The following is a 21,709-nucleotide window of genomic DNA, read 5'->3' on the forward strand; positions in this document are numbered from 1 at the left end:
CCCAGTTGTGTTAGCTACTGCACGTTGGGTTTGCCTGAAAGAAGCATGGAGCGGGAGAGCTTCTGGCTCAGGGCTGCATGAAGCCTCATGGAGGTGACTGCCTAGTGCCCATTCCCCTTCTGCTGGTGACCTTTATGAGAGCCACGTGCTGCTTCTGCACAGAGGTCAAAGCTAAATCTTCAGAAAGTCAAACGCAAAGTCTTACTACAAGCATTTTCTGATGCTTGACCATCTTTGACCACTTCCCAAGATATCATGCTCCTTGTTAGGTTTGTGATGATGCTTTTCCTAGACTTGCTGGTGATTCAGCAGATAACGGAGATAATTTTAATTCCTTCTGTTAGTCCTGGTGTTACCTGTTAATTCATTCTAAACGATGACCTCTGATGTTTACAGCCTTCAGATGTTGTACTTAGAAACTGTTAGCTTGTAGCTCCTGCCTTCTCTGCCTCTTTAATCACCCAACCAAGCAATATATCTATTTGGTTCTTTTAATCTTTCCTCGGAAATCAATCCCTCTGGATCCTTAATCATCTTCCTTGTTCTTCTTTGAACTTCTACTAGGTTATCCAAATATGTAATGATTTTGAATTAATAATGAGTACTGTGGAAGAAATAAAGACTACCTAAGACTTTTTTAAAACATTGCTGATAACATTTTACACTTCAAAAGAAGAAAAAGGGACAGGCACTTATTTGGATTTCCGTTCTTCTAATGGAAGGTTCATGATTGTTCCCATAAATCTAAAAGATTGGTGACCTGCACTTTTATTCAGGCAAAGAGTCTGTACTGTATTACACGTCTCAATGACTAGAGTTTTAATCAGTCAAATCTGCCTTGATTTAGCAGGATTCTGTGGACAAATCTTTGTTCTCAGTTGTATAATAATTACAAGCTGTTTTACCAGTGGATAAAGAAAGGATTACTCTCCTCTTTGAAAATGGTAACTTTATAATTACATGTATTTACTTGCCTTATCAGTAAAGAACTCAGCAGCTGAGACGCAGGATTATTGTTGTTTGAAAGGCTTATGGACAAATGGAGAAACTACATATTCCAAATTTTATCTTCTACAGATGTCGAAAATTCACTTCTGCTGTTTTTATGCAGGATTTTTTTTTTCCTTTAAAATGTAATGTATTTCAATTAAGTTTTGCGAGAGCTAACTAGCAGTGCTGAATGGAAGCCAAAGCTTGTTTTGAATTAACATTGCTCAGCGTTAGATGAAAATAGGAAAGAATAAAAAAGAATTGTGAATTAGATGTCCTCCTCCTATGTTGGAAATTTTCTTCTCTCTCTCTCTCTGCAAATGAATTCTTTGTTTCTCTGGTTCACAGGACAAGAAGAATTGGGAGGATTTAGAACTACTTAATATGTTGAAACACAGTTAGAAGCAAACTGTTTTCTATTCAAATGTCTGAATACAGAATGTTGCCTTATATTTAGAAATGTTGTCTTATATTTAGCCATGTGATTCATGACCTTCTGGGTTCTTCAGCATCTAATGATTTCATTTTTTTCAGAACTCTTCCATACACAAGTGAAATTTTGCTTCTGTTTTTGTATCTTGCTCTCATTGGCTTGTCAGCACAAATATAGTTTAGTATGAATGTCTGATTTTATTATCCCAAATTGCTTATCAAGAGTGAAGAATGGGGTATTGCAAGGTCAGACTTTTTTACCCATCCCTTCCAGCATTCTGAATTTAAACATTCAGCACACGTGTAAATGAGCTATGGAGTCTCTCCCACTCTAGGATGTAAACATGAAGCAGAGGAAAATATTTAAATAAACTTTGGGAAAAGTTAAGATATGATGGTGAACAGGTGATGCAGCCTGTTCCTAATGGCTGTGACAATGCAGGTGAATAATGAACATCACCAAAATCCTGTCCGAGTATTATTGGGAGTGGATTTTTTGTTGGTTTTCATTTGACCTATGCAGTCCTCTTGACTCATTTGTTACAGTGTGTGCTGGTAGAATTTACAATTTATAGAAACATGCTTGCATATAAAATTTATTACAAGGATTTCAAGGATTTTTAGGTAATGAGTTGAATAGATTTGCTTTGCTAGTTACAGCAGAGATTTCAAGGCAAAAGAGGTGTAAACGTGACACATCCAATGTACACAAACAGAGAGGCTTGTTTCAGAACCCAGATTTCCAAAGGAGAACATTTAAAATATAAAGCCTGACAGCATATGCTGATAAAATTACAGCTTTCCTGTTTTTCTTTGGAGTGTCATTGATAGTAATACTTGTCAGAAGGAAAAAACCAACCAACCAAACAAACAAAAAAAAAAACCACAAACTTTTCTCTTATCAAAATGGCATTCTCCTAATAGGAGACAAGTTAAAAAACAAAAAAACAAAAACAAATAACACGAAGCAAACAAACAAACACTGACAACAGAAGCCCCATAGCCTTCAGTTTTGTGAATTTTCACCATTTCTCCATTTCTGTGCAGGGCAGGTTATTTCCGTAGCCTGTGTTTGGATTCTGTTTACAGTTCTCTGACACCATCCAGTGGCAAGAGGTTAATGTCAGAATAGTGGGATTATTTATTTGTTTATTTTAACATCTACTGCAATAAGATAATGCCTTTTGTGGATTCTTTAAATGTTTTCGGTATTTTCTGAACATATAATTTAAAAACTCTTACCTCTGCTTTTAGCAGGATCTCATTACAATTTCTATGTGCTCCATATATCTAAAATACTTATCACAATGGGATAAAAAGCTTTTTTTAAAAAATAATAAGATTGCTGCAAATGAAATGTTCAAAAAATGTTTAGTTGTATGCCTGGCCTATAAAACAGTATTTTATTTATTAAATACAGTACATAACCTCAGTCTTTTTGACAGCAGTAAGATTTTCTCAGCTTCCATGTTTTCATTCATCTGCATAAACTCCTTCCTTTTTTAGAGGACTGTTTTCTACTGATTTTGTAATGCACAGTAGACGACTGATGTGCAGAGCAATCAATGTGGTGCAGAATAGATCCAGTGTATTGTTCCCATTAGGACCTGATAGTAAATTAATATTTGCCACTTGGTGAAGAGCAGAAGTTAATTTTAAATATGTGGCTATCACAAACAGCACAATATTTTTCTGTATGGGAAAAATTCCAAGCAAAAATGTTCCCTGTCTCCATTTATTGTCCCCATTACTACTGGGACCTACTGCTACAGAGATTTCAGTGCTGATAGTGGAAATCCTGACTTGAGCACACTGTTGATACAGACTTCTGAATTTCTCTATTTCTGCTGTATAATTTCAGACATTATAAAATGTCTGACAAAAAATAAAATAAAATTCACCCTTTAAAAATTCACCCTTTAAATTGAGCATTCTGGAAGTTGCACAATACAGGGTATGCTTCTTGCTTTGTTAATAATTAAAGGTATAATTAGCGTGTAGTTCCAAATATAATTAAAATTAATTTTGCTAGGTCTAGGAATTATTAAGTAATTAAGCATTTTGACATGGCAAATGAACAAGAAACTTGATGGTCAGGAGTGAGTAGAAGTGATCCTATAGAGGATCAGCTCAGGGTCTTGTGCATGGGAGAGGTGATGTGATCCCAAAGTGTGGATTCCCCTTACTCAGTGAGATACCTGATTCAGAGTTCTGTCATGCATGTCGGTGAGCATTGGCTTTGCTGGAGAAAGTTCTGGAGAATTCAGGTTCAACAGCTAGAGTAAATGTGAAGTCTGACTGAATCCTCTTTGACCATTCTTTATTCTTCTGCTGTGGATGCATGTGAGTTTCGGACCTCCTATTCCTCTAGGAGTGTTGTTTTCTCTGCCTCTCATCAGCAGCCTTCACTGCTAGGTTTTTGTTGATATGCAGTCCTTTAAACTTGAATAAATGTTAAAATGGAGTCTGCTGTGAAATTCTGAGCGTCTTGAAGGCCTTATACTTAATCCATTATCCACTGCTCTTGCTGGATGACCCTACCAATGTTGGTTTGATCCTCTAACCTTCACGAAGGCCCTCCTGTAGGTGCAAGTACTGTTATCACATTGCATTGTCTGTCAAAATTGTCACTGAAATTCAGGGGTCTTTCCTCTCAGCTCATTCTAAACCAAGCATTGAATCTGTTATTGAAATGATGTGCAACTTGAAGCATCAACTCTGCTAAATCTAGTGATTTAGTAGAAAATGCTCATTTATTCATTAACGTTACTAATTATAGTCAATGTTCTTTATTAGGAACAAATGTTCATGAAGCCCAGCGCATTCTGAATGAGAGTGGACTCCCCATCACGTCTGCAAATGACCTTGAAGATGCAGCGAAGAAGGCAGTGGCCAGTGTGGCCAAAAAATAACTCCTTGAAGATATTCTCATAGAAAGTGTACATGTTTTACGAGATGTCATTCCTGCCATTTCAGAGAGGATTAGTGGACTTTTCCTAAGCAATCATCAGCGTTTGGGGGACTTTGACACATGGCAAACTCAGGCTATAGGCTGGCAAATTAGGCTTCGGAAATTTTGCAGCTACTTTCTTGAAAAGTATGTCTTTTTCTTGTTTGGGTAATTTTGTTATCAAGAGTTTTATTAAGTAATACTTAGTTCCATAGAGCTGTTTTTCTGCTTTTCTTCTAAAATTGCCACTGATAAACTCATGTTAAGATACGATAATTAATAATTGACTTCTATCAACAGGATTATTCTTTAATCAAACACGTAGTTCACCTGTTTCACAATACTATCATTAATTTTTTATATTGTAGAGTCAGCAAACTAATAATGGGTTTATATTTTTATGAATTTTTACAATAATATAAAAATTGTGCTTACAATATCTATTTTTATTCAAATGAAAGGTTTTTTTTTTAGAAAGCACACACTTTGCCTTAACATGATTTTCTTTTGTAGATGTAAAAGTATACCTCATAACGGGAAAAGAGATCGAGTAGTTGTTAGGGAAAGGACCTTCCATTCTTATCCTGTACCTATAAACAGGTGAAATGTGATTTATTTTCTATTTTTCAGTAATGAAGTGCAGTATTTCTAGGTGTAACCAGGTCATACAGAAAGCTCTAGAAGAATGTGCCTGTCGGGCAGGAAATGGCTGCTAACTTTTCAGAATAACCTCTTTTCATAAGTATGCCACTGCAGTGAGGTTTTAAAGGTAAGAACCTTATCCAGCCTTCTATGGGATCATGGAGTACTCTTCAGTTGATTTAACGTCAAAAAAAAAAAAAAAAAAAAAAAAAAAAAAAAAAAAACATTGCTTTATTTATTGAGAATAAAATCCAAATTAACTTTTCAAATTTAAAGTATTTTATTTCTAAGACATCAGCAAAAATATGTACAAGAAAAAAGTTTCAGTACTAAGATACTGACTAAGATTTATTTTGGTTATATATGCCTTTGTAATAGTCAAAATTCAAGCTGTTAGTTACATGAATCATTCATTCAGGGAACAGAAGACAATACCAAATGGCTCATGTAACTACAGAAATCAGTACAAATCTCACTCAGCACAGGAACCGCATGAAATTCATCAATAAATTGAGCAGAGTACAAAGGAGTGAATATAGTGATCTGGTCTCAAAGACTTTGTAAATGGGCAGAGAGGTAAAAATTTGTCTAATAAATTCTTAATTGTGATTTTTTGAGCAGCTCCGATCAATACCGTGTTCTACTTAGAAAAATGTAAATAAATTTTTCTTGGCATTCCCATTAATTTATTTTGAGTGTAATAGTTTTATCTGCACTGATCTCTGCCACTTCACACAAGTAATGTAGATAGGTTGATATCATCAGTTACTATAGGGTGTTTATTTTCTTCTCCATTCCTTTCTCTACATATTGCTCAAGGCAGAAATGTCTGACCATTAGAATAGCAATAAATATGCCAGTAGGTGTGTACTTAATGACTGAATGAAGGAGAAGGGTATCGGTAGCAGTTCTAGCAAAGGTGCGTGGAAGTGCAGTGCTTTGCAGGAAGAAATGTTTACTTCACCACAATAAATTAAAAAAAAAGTCACTCTTTTCTGTATTTTAATACTGGAAATAGAGGCATTCTGTGGAAGAACTGTTGATGCAATATTGTCATACACTGTGGATCTGCTTCTGGCCTCGGAGCCATTCGTTGTGTGCGTATGTCATTATTAGTCTGCAGAGATCAACATTATCTACACCAACTGCTTAGTCCAATAAATGTACAAATGAACCCATTTAATGACTTCATCCTCTCAAGAAAATATAAAATAATTTAATTTGTCCATTGCATTCTGAGTGCTTCCATTCGGCATTTTGTTACAGATGGGTGAAATTAAATGCATAGGAATTTATTTGCAAGTGGATAATATACTCATACACATGCTTTTTATCTTAAAAACAAAACAAAAACCTTTCTCCTCCATTTCTTATACACGGGATCATGACAGTACATACAAGATTTATTCCTTTTAAGCCGTATGTGGAATAGAACCGTAACATTTTACTTTTCAGCTGTTAGGTGGGATGTTTCCGTAGCTCTGGGTGTGGATTTTTGAACCGGCACACTTCATTTACTTCATTGACGCCAAGGCCCTGTATGGATTCTGTAGGCAGCAAATCCCTTTGTATGCTCAGTGTGCCTTGTGTGGTGCTGTGGACCCGTCTGTTGTTACTTCCATGGGATGCTTCTCTGTGTATGGAACTGTCTAAAGTCAGTTTGGGTCTCCCTCAGAAAGGAGATTTGGTTACAATTCCTGTAGTTTTAGCTGTTACGAAGCACAAGTAAATGTGCAGTACCTCCACGGGATGCTTTAGCCTTTGCTCAAGTGCATTGCAGCCTGGCACGAGCGAGGTTTGCTGCCCTCAGCAGCTGTCCTCGGCTCGCTGCCGCCTCCAGGGGCCAAGCGCCGGACTCCAGCCATGGCCAAAGGGACGTGCGGGAGCAGCGCCCTGCCTGCGGAAAGCCAGCGGCCGTGGAAGTGGTGGGTGAGTCCCAGCTAATCCCCTTTGTGAAAGTGGGATTTAGTTGGCCTTTCCATCTTGAGATCTCAGCCTGTATTCATACAGCTCTGTAGGATTGGGCCCTTAGAAGGAAAAGCAAGACGAAGCTGTTAGTGCTGACATCGCATTATGTCTTTAACGAGAGACCTTTAAATGCTCGCAGTGAGCCTGTAACAGCTGGGAGCTCTGGAGTAACGTCATTAACGTTCATTCACTACCCTGTTTGTCAGGGCTTGCCTTCCCTGCATCCCGTAAAGCAGCTGGAATCACACAGGACAACTGGGATCAGATCAGTGTGCCAACGCAAAGCAGTCAGGACAGGAGAGACCAAGTAGGGCCTTCCCTACACACCAAAAATCTGCTTCCCCCATCGAGGGCGCTGCTCTGCCCCTTGCCTTGCCCCCTGAAGTGTGTCAGGCCTGGGGCCTGTGGGGTTTTCAGACAACCTCTGCTTACTGCGGGAGCGTGGCCTGCATGGTTCCCCTGTGCTCAGACACCAGCTACATGCAGCAGGCTAGGTGCTGGCACCACCACGTCCTGTAAAAGGAGTCGACTTAGCTGCAGAAGACCAAAAACCTCCCAGGTTTAGTGCTTCATTACATGAAAAATACCAATACTAGCTGCTGCTGTGAGGCTCTGAATTGATCCTGAGGTTTCATGTCTTATTTCTCGCTGGCTTTCAGATAAATGGAGTTTTTCTGAAGTCTAGGAAGGGGCTGGGGGCAGGAAGATCACTGCACATCCGACTGGCTTGGTTCAGAGCACTGCAAAAGGCTGCTTCAAAGAGAAGAAATCCTCTTCTGCAAGGGGTAGGAGTCTTGTATCTGTTGTGGGCAGGACAAGCAGTGAGGAACTTTGACTGTGGCATAGGACATTTAGGTCAACCTGGTGGGCACAAGGTGAGCCAAGGAACAGGCTGTGAAATCATCAATGGGTGTTTTTTCGAGTCAGATGAGCATCTGTCAGGGCTGTTTTTAGAGGAGCTGATTTTTGCCTCAGGGCAGAGGGATGGATGAGGTGACCTTCCAGCCTGATTTGATAGGATTTAATGCTCATTGGTGAGGTTTTGTTTTTGTTGTCTTCTTTTAAACTTGTAGGTGCAGGGAGGAAAAAGGAGCACAGATCTGGTGGATTCTTGAAAGAAACTTTTTAATTTTGTCACCAAGAATGATCTGCAGCTGCCAGGGAAATGAAAAGCAGCTTATGCAAACTCAAGACTTTCTGTAACAATGGGAGCAGTGTTACTGCAATGCATAAAAGGCTGAGCAGAGAATTAGGGGTATCTATCAACTTTAATATGTTTAATTTAAAAGGGAACAGGTTGCACCAACATTTTTTTTTTTCACTTAATGAGGCCCATTCATAAGGAGAATAACAGGATTTGCCTGTCACCCAGAGGAAATCACGGTATTCGTATTTGTACTTTGGTGCAAAACTCGTGTTGATCACAGTGATTTAAAACTTTTTCCAGCCCAGCTGCAGTCGGTTTGATGTCAGGATCCTTTTATCCGGAGACAGATGCAGCCTTGGTAGAATCCTGAACACGTCTGTGTCTTTGTTTGGCCTCACAAAGTACCAGCTAAAGATTAAAAATAAATGTGTGCATGGATTATTGAACGTTGTTCTTCAGAGAGGACCACTATGAGCTAAAACCTAACGTAGCCAAGAGCTGGGAGCCTAGCAGAAGAAGTTTTAGTGAATTTGGGGCCCCCATTTTTTGGGGCCATTCCTTTTCCATAGAACTTGGAGAACTGAAGAGGGAAAAGATTTTCTGTGTGTCATGGATCACAGTGCCAGGCTGTGATGCCACCTTGCTAGCAAGGAAGAAGCTCCACGTTGGAGCTGTGATGGTTTCACACCTCAGCCCTCCACGTGTCCTTGGAGTGTTCCCACATCATCGAGGAGGAAGAAAAAGCAGTGCCAATATTCTCTTCTCTTTTAGAGGCTAATATTCCCTTCTCCCACCTCCTTGGGACAGGTGATGTCTCATTCTGGTCTCCCTGAGTCTGGGAGGACAGGGAAGTAGCCTGTCCCTCAGCTCCCAGTAACATTCAGGCTAATCTGAAATGAACCCTAACAGAAATGGCCAAGCCTGGGGAGAAAGAAGCAACTGACAGAAGTAGGTTACTTCATTTATAAAGTGCTGTTGGGATGTGCAGCACAATGGGGTTTGGAAACTGGGTCCTTTCTATTTACCAGAGCAGCTCTTCGGGACACGCGCATGAACACATGCAGGCCACCGTCAAAGAGGTGACAGTGACAAAGTATCGGTAAGTGGCGATAGGAAAGGAAGGCTCGGGGAGATCAAACCTAGGAGTTTTTGCATTTCTCTAGATAGAGAAAATGAGAAATTTGATCTTTCTATTATAATCGACATAAAGAATTACAGGGCAGCAAAAGGCCACGCAGCTAAACAAAGCCGTTCCCGTTAAGTTTATTTCAGATGTCTCTCTGCCTCGGCACTGTGTCCTTCAAGACTTTCTCTGTAATTGCATGTGGCAGCCTCTCTGCAGCTCGATGCCGATTGCTGCTCTCCAGCTGCTCCAAAAACAGAAATAAAAAATACCAGGCAAGAAAGGGCAGTGCAGCAAGTCCTTATAGTCCCATTCCTCCTTGGTTTCACGGACGGGGCAGTGGAGGGGTTTAGAAAATGCCCTTTTGTGCTTGAGAGCTGCTCTGTTTGGCCCTGTGACCCAACACGGGCCAAGCAGGGCAGCACAGTTCAAAAACAAATGGTGTTTGGTGCCTTGCCTTAACCGGGCTGCTTGCTTAGCAGAATTGGCCTGTTCCCCCAGCTGGACCAGAGGCTGCATGCAAAGGATGCTGGCAGCAGCATGGTGTTTGTCTCCTATACCCAAATATCCTGGGCTGGGGGGAGCCAGGCCTGCGAAAACAGGCGGCCTGCAGCTCTGGGGGAGTCCTGCTACCTTTCAGTAGGAAAGCTCAGCCTCCATCCCGAGTTGTGAAGAGCTGGGAAGCTGTTAGTGCCAGTGCCCTTTTCTAGTGCTTTCCCAAGTGCTTCTCCCATATTGCACAGCAGGAGGACTGCCACTTCAGATGTGAAGATGTTAATCCCCCTCGAGCTGTGCTCTGAAGAAGCATGTGCAAAACACGGGGAAAATGAAGCATAAATTATCTTGCATTTAGTCTTCCATAACTATTGTCGTGTAGCCCCGGTGCAATGTTTGACGTACCACACCTCCACAGCTCGTCTGTGAACATCTGGTCATCGGTCCGTGGGTTTGCTTCAGATAATTCTTGGAGCAGAAAGTGAATTTTCTCAGACATGCGGAATGTCACTTGAAAGAGAATGAATCTTTTTTTTTTTTTTTTTTTTCCATTATTTCTGTGGCGGGTGCAGAACAGTGCTGCTCTCATGCCGATGTCCAGAATTGAGTTCCTCCACATCAAGACAACCTTTGAGGACAACAGCAGGCCTGTGTCAGTTCTCCATGTGTACAGCTCAACTTTAGATCTTCAATCCTATTGATTTCCTTAACGTTATCCATCCATTGATTTTTTTTTTTTTTTTTCAATATGCTCTGGATTATGCCCGTTGTCAAAATAGCTGCTCACAAGCCTAAGGAATTGTCGCTGTCATGCTCCATCTGCTGAAGCCAGCCTGCTCTTGCATGACAGCTGCATTGGCTTTTCTAGCTGGGAAATTCCCAGCTACACCCTCATGGGGCTGCCCTTTGAAAGTGGCTTGTTTTCAAAAGACACGGAGGGGTCTGCCAGAGCTGTGCATGCTTCTTACGATTGATTTCCAGGTTTCATCATTAAGCTTGAGCTTTTTCACATCACAGCACGAGCCCTGCCCCAGTCATTTCCAGATCTTGCAAAGATCTGAAAATGCAGCCACAGCAGCAGAAGCAAAGGCTGTGTTTGCAGCCGGTACAGCAGGGCTTTCATGTGTGGTCCCTTTTGTTCAGCTGTCTGCTGCTGCTCTAACAGAGCCACCCACGTGCTGTGTTCGAGCCTCTTCTAGACGGGTACTAAAAGCAGCTGCACAACGGGGCTGTGTCGCTCCCAGCCTTCAGGACCAGCTGTGCCATCCCTCTGCTGTTGTCACAGGCCCCCAGCCCTAGCTCAGTACCTGGGGGTCACAATTCACACATTAATTCAGAAACTCAAGAGTAGGTGCTCCGTCAAGGCTTTGCAGTAATGCCTTTTCCCCTCCTAGCAAGCAGTACCACGCCTCCTCCAACACCAGGGAGAGGTTAACGGTTAGGTTTGCTCATGACTGAACTGAACTGTCAAAACTTTTGAATCCAAAAGATCCCCCAAAGATTCCTGCTTTTCCTTGCAGCATGTGTAAATGTTATACAGTGATGAAAGCCTTCATGGCTGGCATTTTGCCACCGTGAGTCCCCTTCAATTTTCAATCAGTTCTCTACCTTTCAACAGATTGGTAAAATAAAAAAACAAAAACCTTTCTGATAAAAAGTCAACTTATTAATTAGTCACAGCATCCATAACTGCAGTATTTCATTTTTCAGGTGTAATATTTAATTTCTCAGGCCCGAGCTGTGAGTGGGACTGTGCTGGCTGCTCTGCCGCCCATGGGGACTCTCTGTGATGGGAGCAGCTGCTGTGGCCCCTGGTCTTCATCCCCTGCCTCTCCAGACGAGGTGGGTGCCAGCAAATAGAAATAAATTGAGGAGCTTTAAAAATACGTCTCTTCCCTGTTCCTTCTGCTCTGTTTAATCCTCTAACAATCCCCAGCAGAGTTGTTCACCAGGGATTTTTGTGCCGCTTTGCTGTTTGCTTGGAGTTAAAGCAGATGCCTCGGCAGACTGGGGCCGTCTGGGGCCCCAGGAGGGACTCGCTTCCCTTGCTGCCTTCTGTCCTGCTCCCTCCGCTCCTGGTTTTTGCAGAAGCTGGGAGCTCTGCTGGTTGCACGAGCTCGTCCCGCTCCTAGAGCTGGTGCAGTTACTGAAGCGATGCCTGCGGTGATTTTGGTGGTTCGGAGGTCACTTAGGCCTTGTTTGGAGCGTGCCTTGCATGCACACAACAAGCACGGCCACCCTTTGTGTTACGTTGGGTTTTGTCCCTATTTGTTCCCATTCCCCAGTCCATTTGCTGCAGGAGGACCTGCTCACACAGGCTCACCCTCACCTCTGATAAAGCTTATCAAGAGATTTATGGAAATAATGTATTGAGATCATGGTCTGTCAAATGTCAATAAGCAGAGTAAAGAGCTCAGCACTGTGGTTATGGAGATCTAGCAATTAAAGTATTTGATGGAAGTATTTTATTGGAGTATATATTACCATTTAGTCCAATTATTCTGCCATTAAACATTAAGAATAATTGAACCAAATGGTGCCCAATAGAAGGAATACATCTGCTCTGATGAATTCCTGCCAAAAGGCACTGGGAATCTTAGTACAAGCGTTTTGTCAACCAAGATAACAGCATTTTTCTCTCCAGCTGATAAAGCCGGGCTTTTGAATCTTATTTATGATGTATAAATTGGCTAATTTGTTACCAGTATCAAACAGCCCATAAGAATCAGGCAGTGTAATAGCTAACAAAATACCGACAGCTTCATCACTTGCTGACTGCATGGAGTACAATATATGCTCAATTAATATCGAGTGCAATTATCACCGAAATTGCAAGCAGGAACTAATTATACAGAAGCCAATCAAAAACAGCCCAAAGCAAGGCGGGATGTGTTTCAAGAAACTTAAAGAGTTTCGTTCTTTTTCTTCCGTTTTTTTTTCTTTTTTCTTCTTTTTTTTTCTTTTTTTTCCCTTTTTTTATTCTTTTTCTCCTCTTTTTTTTTTTTTTTTTTTTTTTTTTTTTTTTTTTTTTTCCTGGCTGTCAGTATTTGCCTTACCTCCATGAGAGGGAAAGGGATGTGGCCTCAACAGGCTGGACAATTCAGCTGAGAGCCTGGCCACAATCCTATACGTGAGCTCTAACACCGGTTCCAATTTCTGTACGAAACAGAAAATCACCGTGTTTTTCTGTTTAAACATATTGCAATTATGGTGAGACTAAGGATAACCAAACCACAGTTAAAGTATTTTTTTCCCTAAGGTATGAGAGATTCACAGACAGTGACAGATGGGAACATTTTTGAAGGAAATTTTTGGAGGAATTAACATCTCGGATTTGTTTGTTTTAAATGATGCAGTCAAGGAAGAATCTTTAAACCGCTAGGAAGGACAGCTTTTAGTTTTGAGATAAAGACAGCATCGGTTTGTTAATCGTTTGACGGTCACTTAAATATTCAGTAGCTGGTAAGTAAGAGGTAGTTCTGCTTTTTTTGCTCTAGTTGAGACAGAAAAAGGAACAACATGAAGAATACTGATTTCAGCTTGTTTTCCTTGGCTTTGCATTCCCGTAGCTCTCACTTCTTGGGTAATGTTGGTCAGGCTTGGAAATAAGTGTAAAAACAAAGAAATCTAAGTGTAGAAGTAAAGAAATAAAGAAAAATTTTAAAAAGCAAATCATGCAAAAGTCTAAGAGATTCGTAGTGTTTCAAGTACTGAAAATATTTTGAACAATCCTGGTTATCTTCAGTAAATAAACAAGCGTTCCAGACTCTGGAATTGTTTACATTTCTATTAATGGGGTTTTTAATTAGAAATGTTACTATCTTTTGCATACCACCAGAGTTAAATGTCACAACATGGTTTAGTGAGTGGCATTGGTAGTAGGGTGATGGTTGGACTAGATGATCTTGAAGGTCTCTTCCAACCTCAGTGATTCTATTTTATTTTTATTTTTTTACTTAGAATCTTAAATAAATAAAATAAAATAACCCTAAAGCACCTCAAATTTACAGCCTGGCAGACAAGGGACACTTCTGCTCAGGGAGTCCTGCCTAGAATGAGGAAGCAAGAGTTTTATTCGCAGCTGATTGGAAAGGGGATTTTATTTTCTTGGAGAGTAATCTTCATTTGAAATGCTGTGGCCTGAAGATTTGTTTTTGTACTTGGAGGCAAATGGCCAGTTGGAATGGATGTTTTTCACTGAAAGTTAGGAAATGATAGCTCATGCTGAAACTGAAGTGATGTTTGGCTGGTATATGATTGATTCACATGGCAAAACTGTGGCAGAGTCAACATCTTTTTTTTTTTTTTTTTTTTTTTTTTTTTTTTTTTTTTCCTGGATGTTTTCTAGTTGATGAGAAAACTTCCGATGCACAAGTTGCTCTCTACCTGTGATGTTACATTTTGGAAGCTGCTCTCTGTGCTTTATTGGAGAAGGAGCTGTTGATCTCCAAGGGCTATCGGAGGGAGGGAAGTCCCAACTTTCCTTTCATCTCCTTTTAATTTTAGACCAGAGAATCTGGACTTGCTACAAAACCTTTTAGTCCACAGTCTGGATTTTTGCATCCTTGTGTTCTCTGCTTGGTGAAAAACAAGGTTGTTTACTAGTGGAAATGATCAATGGCTCCTGCAGGCCTCGGTTCAGCAAAGACATCCCGCTGCAGGAAACCACTTAAACATGTGCTTTGCTATAAGCAAAGATGAAAGACAGAGGCTGTGTTCCCTGACAAGCGATGGATGGATGCTGATGGCTTTGTTAGTTCGTGTTGTCCTCTGAGGGGTTCATTAGACTTTTGTCTACTTCCAGCTGGATTGCAACCGAGACCTGCAGAGGGGTTTATTGCTTGTACCCCTTCGGAAGAGAGTCCCGTGTCCACCTGCGGGTGCCTTTCAGTGCTGTCACCCAACACTGCTGCTTTAAACTTAAGCCCTGAGGCTATTTTTGCTGCAGAACCTAAACCCGTGGATTAATAGTTGGTGACCTGACCTGGCGGGTGATCCCACCAGGGACACAGGGTCAGCCACCGTGCTGTGCTCGGCGTACTCCAGCAGCCCTCAAAGCACAACTGCAGGGCTCAGTGATTCTCCTGCTGAGCTGAAAAAATCTGGTACAGATCTGAAGACGACTGGGATTTGGAAAATAGAATTAGCGCTGCCCTGGGGGTGGGAGTTGTCAGCACTCGGATGGCTCAGCCTGCCTGCCCTCTCCACAGAGAGGAGGGCCAGCTGGAGGGAAACCAGGACTCGTCCCACTGCAGTGGCAACGGGGGAGCTCAGCACCTTGCAGGACTGAGCTCTGCAGCACCAGCATCAGGGCAGGGTAGCTTAGTAAGAAAAGCTCTGAAACGCAGCACAGGGGACGTGCCTTTTGTTCATGACTTCCAGCTGGTCTCTTGGGGGACCAAGAGAAAGAAGCGTTTTCATTTCTGTACTTCAGTTCCTCATCTGCCAAAGAGTACTGGTTTCCTTTGTAAAATCTAGGGCTGAAGAGTGACACTCCTGTTTACCGCTTTATAAAATTCACCATTGTTAGTTTATTCAATGCCATTTGTCCATGATTTAAAAAATACTCCGAGTGATTGTATTTATTTTCTCCAAGCCTTTGGAGCTGTGAAGCCTTTTCAGTTTTTCTGACAGCTGCTCAAATCCTGCATCTTGTTTTTTTTGTTTGTTTCTGGTATAGACCTCCAAAGCAGGGAAATCCTGGCATGCTAGGTTAGTGATTTGGTGCTCCATATCTTTGCATTTGCAAGTTCTCCAAGAGCAACCAGTAGCATTAACTCAAAACCCCAACACGAGTTTTCCCCTGTCCATTTATGACTAATCACATTCATCTCCTTCTCTTGTCTGGTACTGATAACACAGCCTACCCATGCTCTGTGAGAAAACACTCTCAGAGCAGATTATCAGAGCAACAAGGAGCGTAATATGTACTAACGCCCCAAAACATTTAGCCCCGTGCTTTGCTTTTCTTCTACCAACAGAATGCAGCTGCTGCTGCACTTTACATGGACTCCGAGGCTTGTAGAGGTGGCAGGACACGGAAACCATAGTTAAACCTTCAGCAAAATGAAAAAGAGCTTTTTGTAAGTATTCCTTAGTGTGCCTGGTGCCTGGACACAGCTGTCCACATTGCAGTCAGCATATGGAAGTCTACAGGCATGGCTCAAGGAGAGAAGCATACGGAGCAGAGCTGTGGTCAGGGAGGAGAAGGCACTGGGTGCTGGTGGGCATGCTGCAGTTGTTCTTTTATTCCCAGCGCAGCTCAGATCTGGTCCCCACACAGTCCTTCCCAGCTCAGAGTTTGCAAAATAGGGACTCCAGGTTCTGACTTGAAAATAAGGTTTCACTGATACGTTTATTGGGTGCTGATCCTGCAAGCTGAGAAGAGCCAGCCAGGGCATTTCTCTCCTGAAACGGCCGTTCATTTATCTACCTGCACGTGAGCGCTGCCATCGCAGCTAGCGAGTCTCTGCGCCTTCGCTATAAGCAGGTGTTAATGCCTTCCTGGGTCAGAGCTAATGTAAATCTGCAAGTGCTTTCAATCAAAAAAGGGAACATAATCACTTAGTCCAGACGCTCATTAGCACTGCCACGATTTGTCAAGAACATCTTGCAGTTCTATTTCGCAACGTGCTCTGTGCATATTTGATGCTCACGTTTCCAGGTATCTGTCATTTGTTCCGTGGACAAACCTCTCCCAAGGTTCAGGGCCTTGGCTGGGGGCAGCTAATTCTTTGGGTTGTCTTCACCTAATGGGATATGAAGATGTATGCTTGATCTATTCAAGTACTAATCAAGGCTTGAATGACTCCCAGTATCACTCCTGTTCATTTTGAATTGGAAATGTATCAACAGCAGAGCAAAACGGTGTTTCTCAGCAATGTGTCATAATGATTAGTTATACCGGTGTCACAATTCTGCAAGAAATACAGTAAGTTCAGTTCTGTTGTCAGGAGCGCTGCCTCACGGGGAGGCATTTGTAACTAAAACTGTTGTTCATTTGCAGAATCTGTAAGAAGAATGAAGCCTTGACTGGAAATATGCTGAAAAGCTGCCGTAATAAATTTGACATAATATGCATGACGTGGATGGATAGATCATTGTTTGCAAGGCCTGGCAAATAAAACTGGTGTTGTGGAGCCAGAATTACAGGGAGAGAGAAACATTGTTCTACAAGGCATGCTTCAGATAGGAACCAAATTTGAAGCAGCTATATATTTTAGTTGTGCTTAAATTGAATAATAAAGAAGGCTTGCTCAGAAATCTTATTGTGCCTTGGAAAACACATTGATTTTTTTGTTCTTGTGAACTTCTAGGAAAGTTACTTACTTGTAAACAAAAGCACCTACATATTTCTTCTTCCTTTTTAATGTTATTAAAAGATATTTAAGAAGTATGTATGAGAAACCCAACACAGAAAGCTGAGAAACAGATGCATAGCGTTGTACCAGGGAAAGCTTTATGACTAGCATTTCAAATCCCAGAGACTTTGCTCCTGTTCTTGGTGCTCTCACATATTCCCTGTATGTCTTTGGCAAATTGCACATTCTCTTTGGCCTGTGCTTCCAAAAGAGGTTTCCAGATCTGATGTTTGGATTTCCAGCTGGGTAGCTACCGTAGGACTTACACAAAAGATATAAATGGTACGCAACAGTTCCACTTTGGAGTTTTGTACTCTAGCATTTACTTGTCCACATCTTTGAAATTACGATTATGTTTTATTATGTGCACATATGATTCCTAGCCTAAAGGGAATGTGATCGGTTAGATGATATATAGTATTTAGAAGTACACAGGATCTCACTAAAATAACGTAGCAATGGGTAAAAGGCGTGAATTTGAATAGATGGGAATTGCAGCTTGCAAAAAGAGGCTAGAAAAAAGGTATAAAATAGCAATTTTCTGTTTGAGAGATTTTAGTAAGGTATCTCTGGGAGTGCAGTACCACTTCTTTTCTGAAGCGTGTTGTGGTATGTTACATTCTGGCCACTCATACTTTGTCATGTGACATTACAAGTTGTTGATAAATCAGATATACTTAAGAAGGTGCCAACTAAAGCAAAGTATCTCTCTTTAGCACCTCTATCTTACGCACTTTTTTTTTTTTTTTAATGTCTTGGTTTTGTTAGGAATCTACTTTGCCATGATGCCAACCAATCCAGTTTGAACACAAAACATCCCCTCCCTCAGCAGACATGGAAGTGGTGGTATAAAGGCCGTAGTATCCTAGTAACTCAAGTAGTAAGTAACTCAAGCAGATCTATCAGATCCAGGAAGTCTTGCTAGTGGAAGTGGAGAAGTCCTAAAGTCCTAGGAGCTGAGGTACAGCCAATTCAAAGTCACCACACGTATCTGCAGCAGAGCCTGGAGCCCCCTGTTCCTGCAGTCCCAACCCTATTTGAGGACACCCATGGATTTGCAGGTTCGGAAAGGCATCCCAGTGCTCCCTCTCCCTGCTGCAGCTGTGGGAAGACGCAGCCATGAATTTGAAGTTGTTAAAGATGACAGCTCTGTTAAACTGCCAGAGCTGCTGCTGAGGTATGGCTGCTCTGAATGCCCTCGAAGGACGTGGTTTATGGGAAGGAAAGTTCTGGTTCTGTCTGTTAGTCTTGGACTTCAGTGCAGCTGTGCCATCTCTGTGCTTGCTTCTGAGGACAGTGTGGGAGGCAGGAGCACTGAAAACTCTTCATCTTTATCCAGGTTTGGTGTCGCATAACCAGGCCTGGCAGTCAAGCATCGTGCTAACAGCAGAAAAATACCGGGCCTGGTGGACGTTTGCCCTGCAGGAACAGGCAGTTTGAGGGGCAGTCTGTGAAGGTTGGTTACAAGCCTCTTTAAAGTTCCCTTCAATAATCATCTAGGGAGCAAGTCCTGTCTTTCCTGGAGGCATCGGTCTGTGAGGTAGCCAAGAGCAAAGTAGCTGGCTGGCAATGAGATTTAACCATGGGGTTTTCAAAGTTTTTAAGTGAAATAGGCTTTGAAGACAATTCTGAACAGCCTGTGTTGTCATTGGGAACAACTGCCTCTTACATGGGTAAGGTGTTTAAGCAGACAGCTCCATCTGAGCTAGTGCAGCTCGACGACAGAAGACATTTCCCAAAAGACAGATGGATTAATGTTGGCCTTGACATTAGGAGATGTAAAATCTATGTGACCTTATGTGGAAGCCAGTCTCATTAAAAAGCAAAGTAATTTGACAACTCTCTGAAACCGAAGACATTCAAAGAGATGTAAGTTGGACATTTGGAAGAAGGAATCCACACACAGAAATGCTCCATGAGCAAGGAAAAGCACAAATACTTCCTTTCCCCTCCTGGTGCTCAATGCACGTGTTCATAATGGGCTGCACAGCACTGCCCAGCCAGGCTGGGCATTATTAATATTCCCAGCTTGTGGCTTTGTGCTGCCTTGACACCAAGGAAAATGAATCAGTAAAAGAAAAGCTTGTTTTTCCTGTTTATTTCTCCATTTGGGAGTGTGGTGTGAAAAGCAGTTTTACCTTGGAGCAAATTTTCATGGAAATGTCCAGACAACAGAATTCTGTGTGATTTCCTCTGTATATTAGAGCTATTCATTTACCTGAGTCTAAGCAGCCAGCTTGTCCAACCCTGGGGAGCCCCTCAGCCACCCCTCACCCTCATTGCTAGAAGTAATCTCATTTATTCTGCCAGGGGTTTCTCTGCTGAAATTGCCACAGAAAAGCCTGTGGAGGGTGTTGGACATTGGCCTCACTAAGTCTGTCCCAGGCACAGACAGGCCAGGAGTGACTGTGCAGAGGAGGCCACAGAAAAGGCTTTGAGGTAAAAATCAAGCAGCTATGCGAAGGGGGCAGTGAAATAACAAATATCACGTTTGTTGGGGGCCACACACATCCCCCAGGCTTCTCTCCCTGCTGCAGAGCTCTGCACACCGAGGCAGGGAGCTCTCATCTGCCTCAGGCTCCCTGCAGGCCACACCTCAAGGCAGGGCCCTGGGCTAAAATGGCGGCGGGCCCTGGGCTAAAATGGCGGCCGGCCCTGCGGTTGCCATGGTGACAACTGCGCCCAGGCCTGCTGGTTGCCCAGGGGGCGGGAGCCAGGCCGGGCCCTGTGGTGGGCTGAGCAGTGCTGTTGTGGGGCAGAAGGGAAGGGTGAGCCCTCAGGCATTACACCTCCAGCAAAATAACTCCATAAAAGCAGGAGGAGCCTGCTTCTGCCTCAGTGCCCTCAGCCTTGTGGTGGTCCCCAGGGAGGCTGAATGTAGTGGAGCCTTTTGTGTCATTGCCTGGCTTTGTGTGATTGCCAGGGGGAAGAGTGGGCTTCCAGTTGGCTGCCTAGCATGCAGGCACTGAGTGTTTCCGTATTATTATTGTCCTGCCCTACCTCTAATTAATGTCCTGCCCTGCCTCAGTTCATGGCCCAGTCCAGGGCTCTGTCGACCACACTTTTGAAGTGGTATGCAGAGAAGAGCTGGGTTCTCCAGAGGGTGAAGGGTAGGGCAATGCTGTACGTAATTATACCCCTGAAAAGCTTATTTACTGCTGTTTGAGGAAAAAGGAGCAGAGTTGGTCCTTAGCACCTCTTTCTCTGTGTGTCTGTTCCCAGATGTGGGCCAGGAAGCAGGAGGAGGCTGAAGGGAGCTGGGCATATGCCTTCAGAAGTTTTCCTTTTGTGGAAGCATTTCTGGTTACAAACCATGTTTTTTGGTCTTACCAAGGGGCCTACAATGCATTGTGGACAATAAAGATGTGGGAAGTCTTACAGTGGGTACCCTTGTGCTCATATAAAGGCTACTACCTAACCTACCTGCACAGCAGACACAGGGTCATAAATGTTTTCTGAGCAGCATTGTCTGCCCTCAGAAAATGGGGAGAGAAATGGTTGTTTTGCACTCTCACTGATAAGCTGTCTGTGTGTGGATGAAGGTCACCTTGCAACAACTCAGAGCAATTATCTGAAGGAGGTTAGATCTCTGTCCTCTTTCTTTATATTATTCTCATAAGCTGCATTTTTGGCATCACTTAGAAGCCAGGAATGTATCAAACCCGCATATGTCAAATGCTATTGACATCAAATACCTTTCATCGAGCCCCAAGCCTCTTGGCGTCTTTTGAGCTCTGCACCCAGGAAAGTGGCTTGTCAGAGATGATTTTTCCAAGTGAGGAAGCAAGTAGCATAATGAGATGGTGTTAGCTTCAGCGTACACCTTCCAACAAGTTTCCCAACTGCTCAAAAACCAAACATGAGCCTGCATAGTAATTAGCCCATAAAGCAAGCTGGGGATTCAATGAATGTACAGTCTGTATTAGCAAATCCTTTATGGCCCCTCATAGCCATTCTCCAAATTCTTTGCATTTCCCATTTTAAGCAGTCAAAATCGTCTAGGAAAATATTCAACTGCGTCAAGCAGCCTGGGCATTGTTGCAGGAAATACATCACCCAGATGTGCTAGATGTTCTCAAAGACACACAGATGTGCAAGATGTTCTCAAAGCTCAAGAAAGCTCTTGAGCTACTTCTAGATCCATTGGGTCTGGACTTCACAGAAATCAGGAAGTTCCTCCAAGGATGTCACCCTTCATAGGCTGGTGCATATAAGCAGTGTCTAACATGGTGCGATTTGGGGTATCTGCCTGTTCCCTTATTTATTACTCGATAAGGAGGAACAAGTTGGCAATAACCAGCCCTGACGACTTCCCAGGGGCACATAACACCCTGAACATTAGTAACTAGGATGCCTCCCAGGCCTCTGACAATTGGTTATACAAAAGATAGCTTTTGTATAAAACCAGCAACTTACCTTGAAAAATCTGATTCAAGCTAAGAGCTAATAACAACATATAGTTGTTTAATGGTCTAACACATTAGAAATAATTACTGTCTCTAATTCATGCTGTTACTAATGATTCATCAAGATGGAAATGCATGTCTTTTTCAAGTGGGCTCAGAGCACCCTTTCCACAGAGATGCAAGGTTTGTGCCAAA

General features: G+C 42.4%; 1 protein-coding gene across 2 annotated transcripts in view; it reads left to right on the top strand.

Annotated features, from left to right (window-relative positions):
* Nucleotides 1-6,247, top strand: part of SUCLG2 (succinate-CoA ligase GDP-forming subunit beta) — a 112,738-nt gene extending 106,491 nt beyond the window's left edge. The window contains exons 11-12 of one of the 2 annotated variants that reach the window (XR_014696397.1): nucleotides 4,219-4,519; nucleotides 5,003-6,247. Coding sequence is in view for 1 of the 2 variants with exons in the window: in XM_084530756.1 (XP_084386882.1) it covers nucleotides 4,219-4,334 (116 nt within the window). In the remaining variant the exon portion in view is untranslated. Of the gene's footprint in view, nucleotides 1-4,218 lie in introns of both variants that reach the window. The other variant, XM_084530756.1, reaches the window with a different exon arrangement.
* The last annotated feature ends 15,462 nt before the right edge of the window (nucleotides 6,248-21,709 follow it).

The sequence above is a fragment of the Aythya ferina genome, assembly GCF_964211825.1.
Source record: "Aythya ferina genome assembly, chromosome: 10".
Lineage (NCBI taxonomy): Eukaryota > Metazoa > Chordata > Aves > Anseriformes > Anatidae > Aythya > Aythya ferina.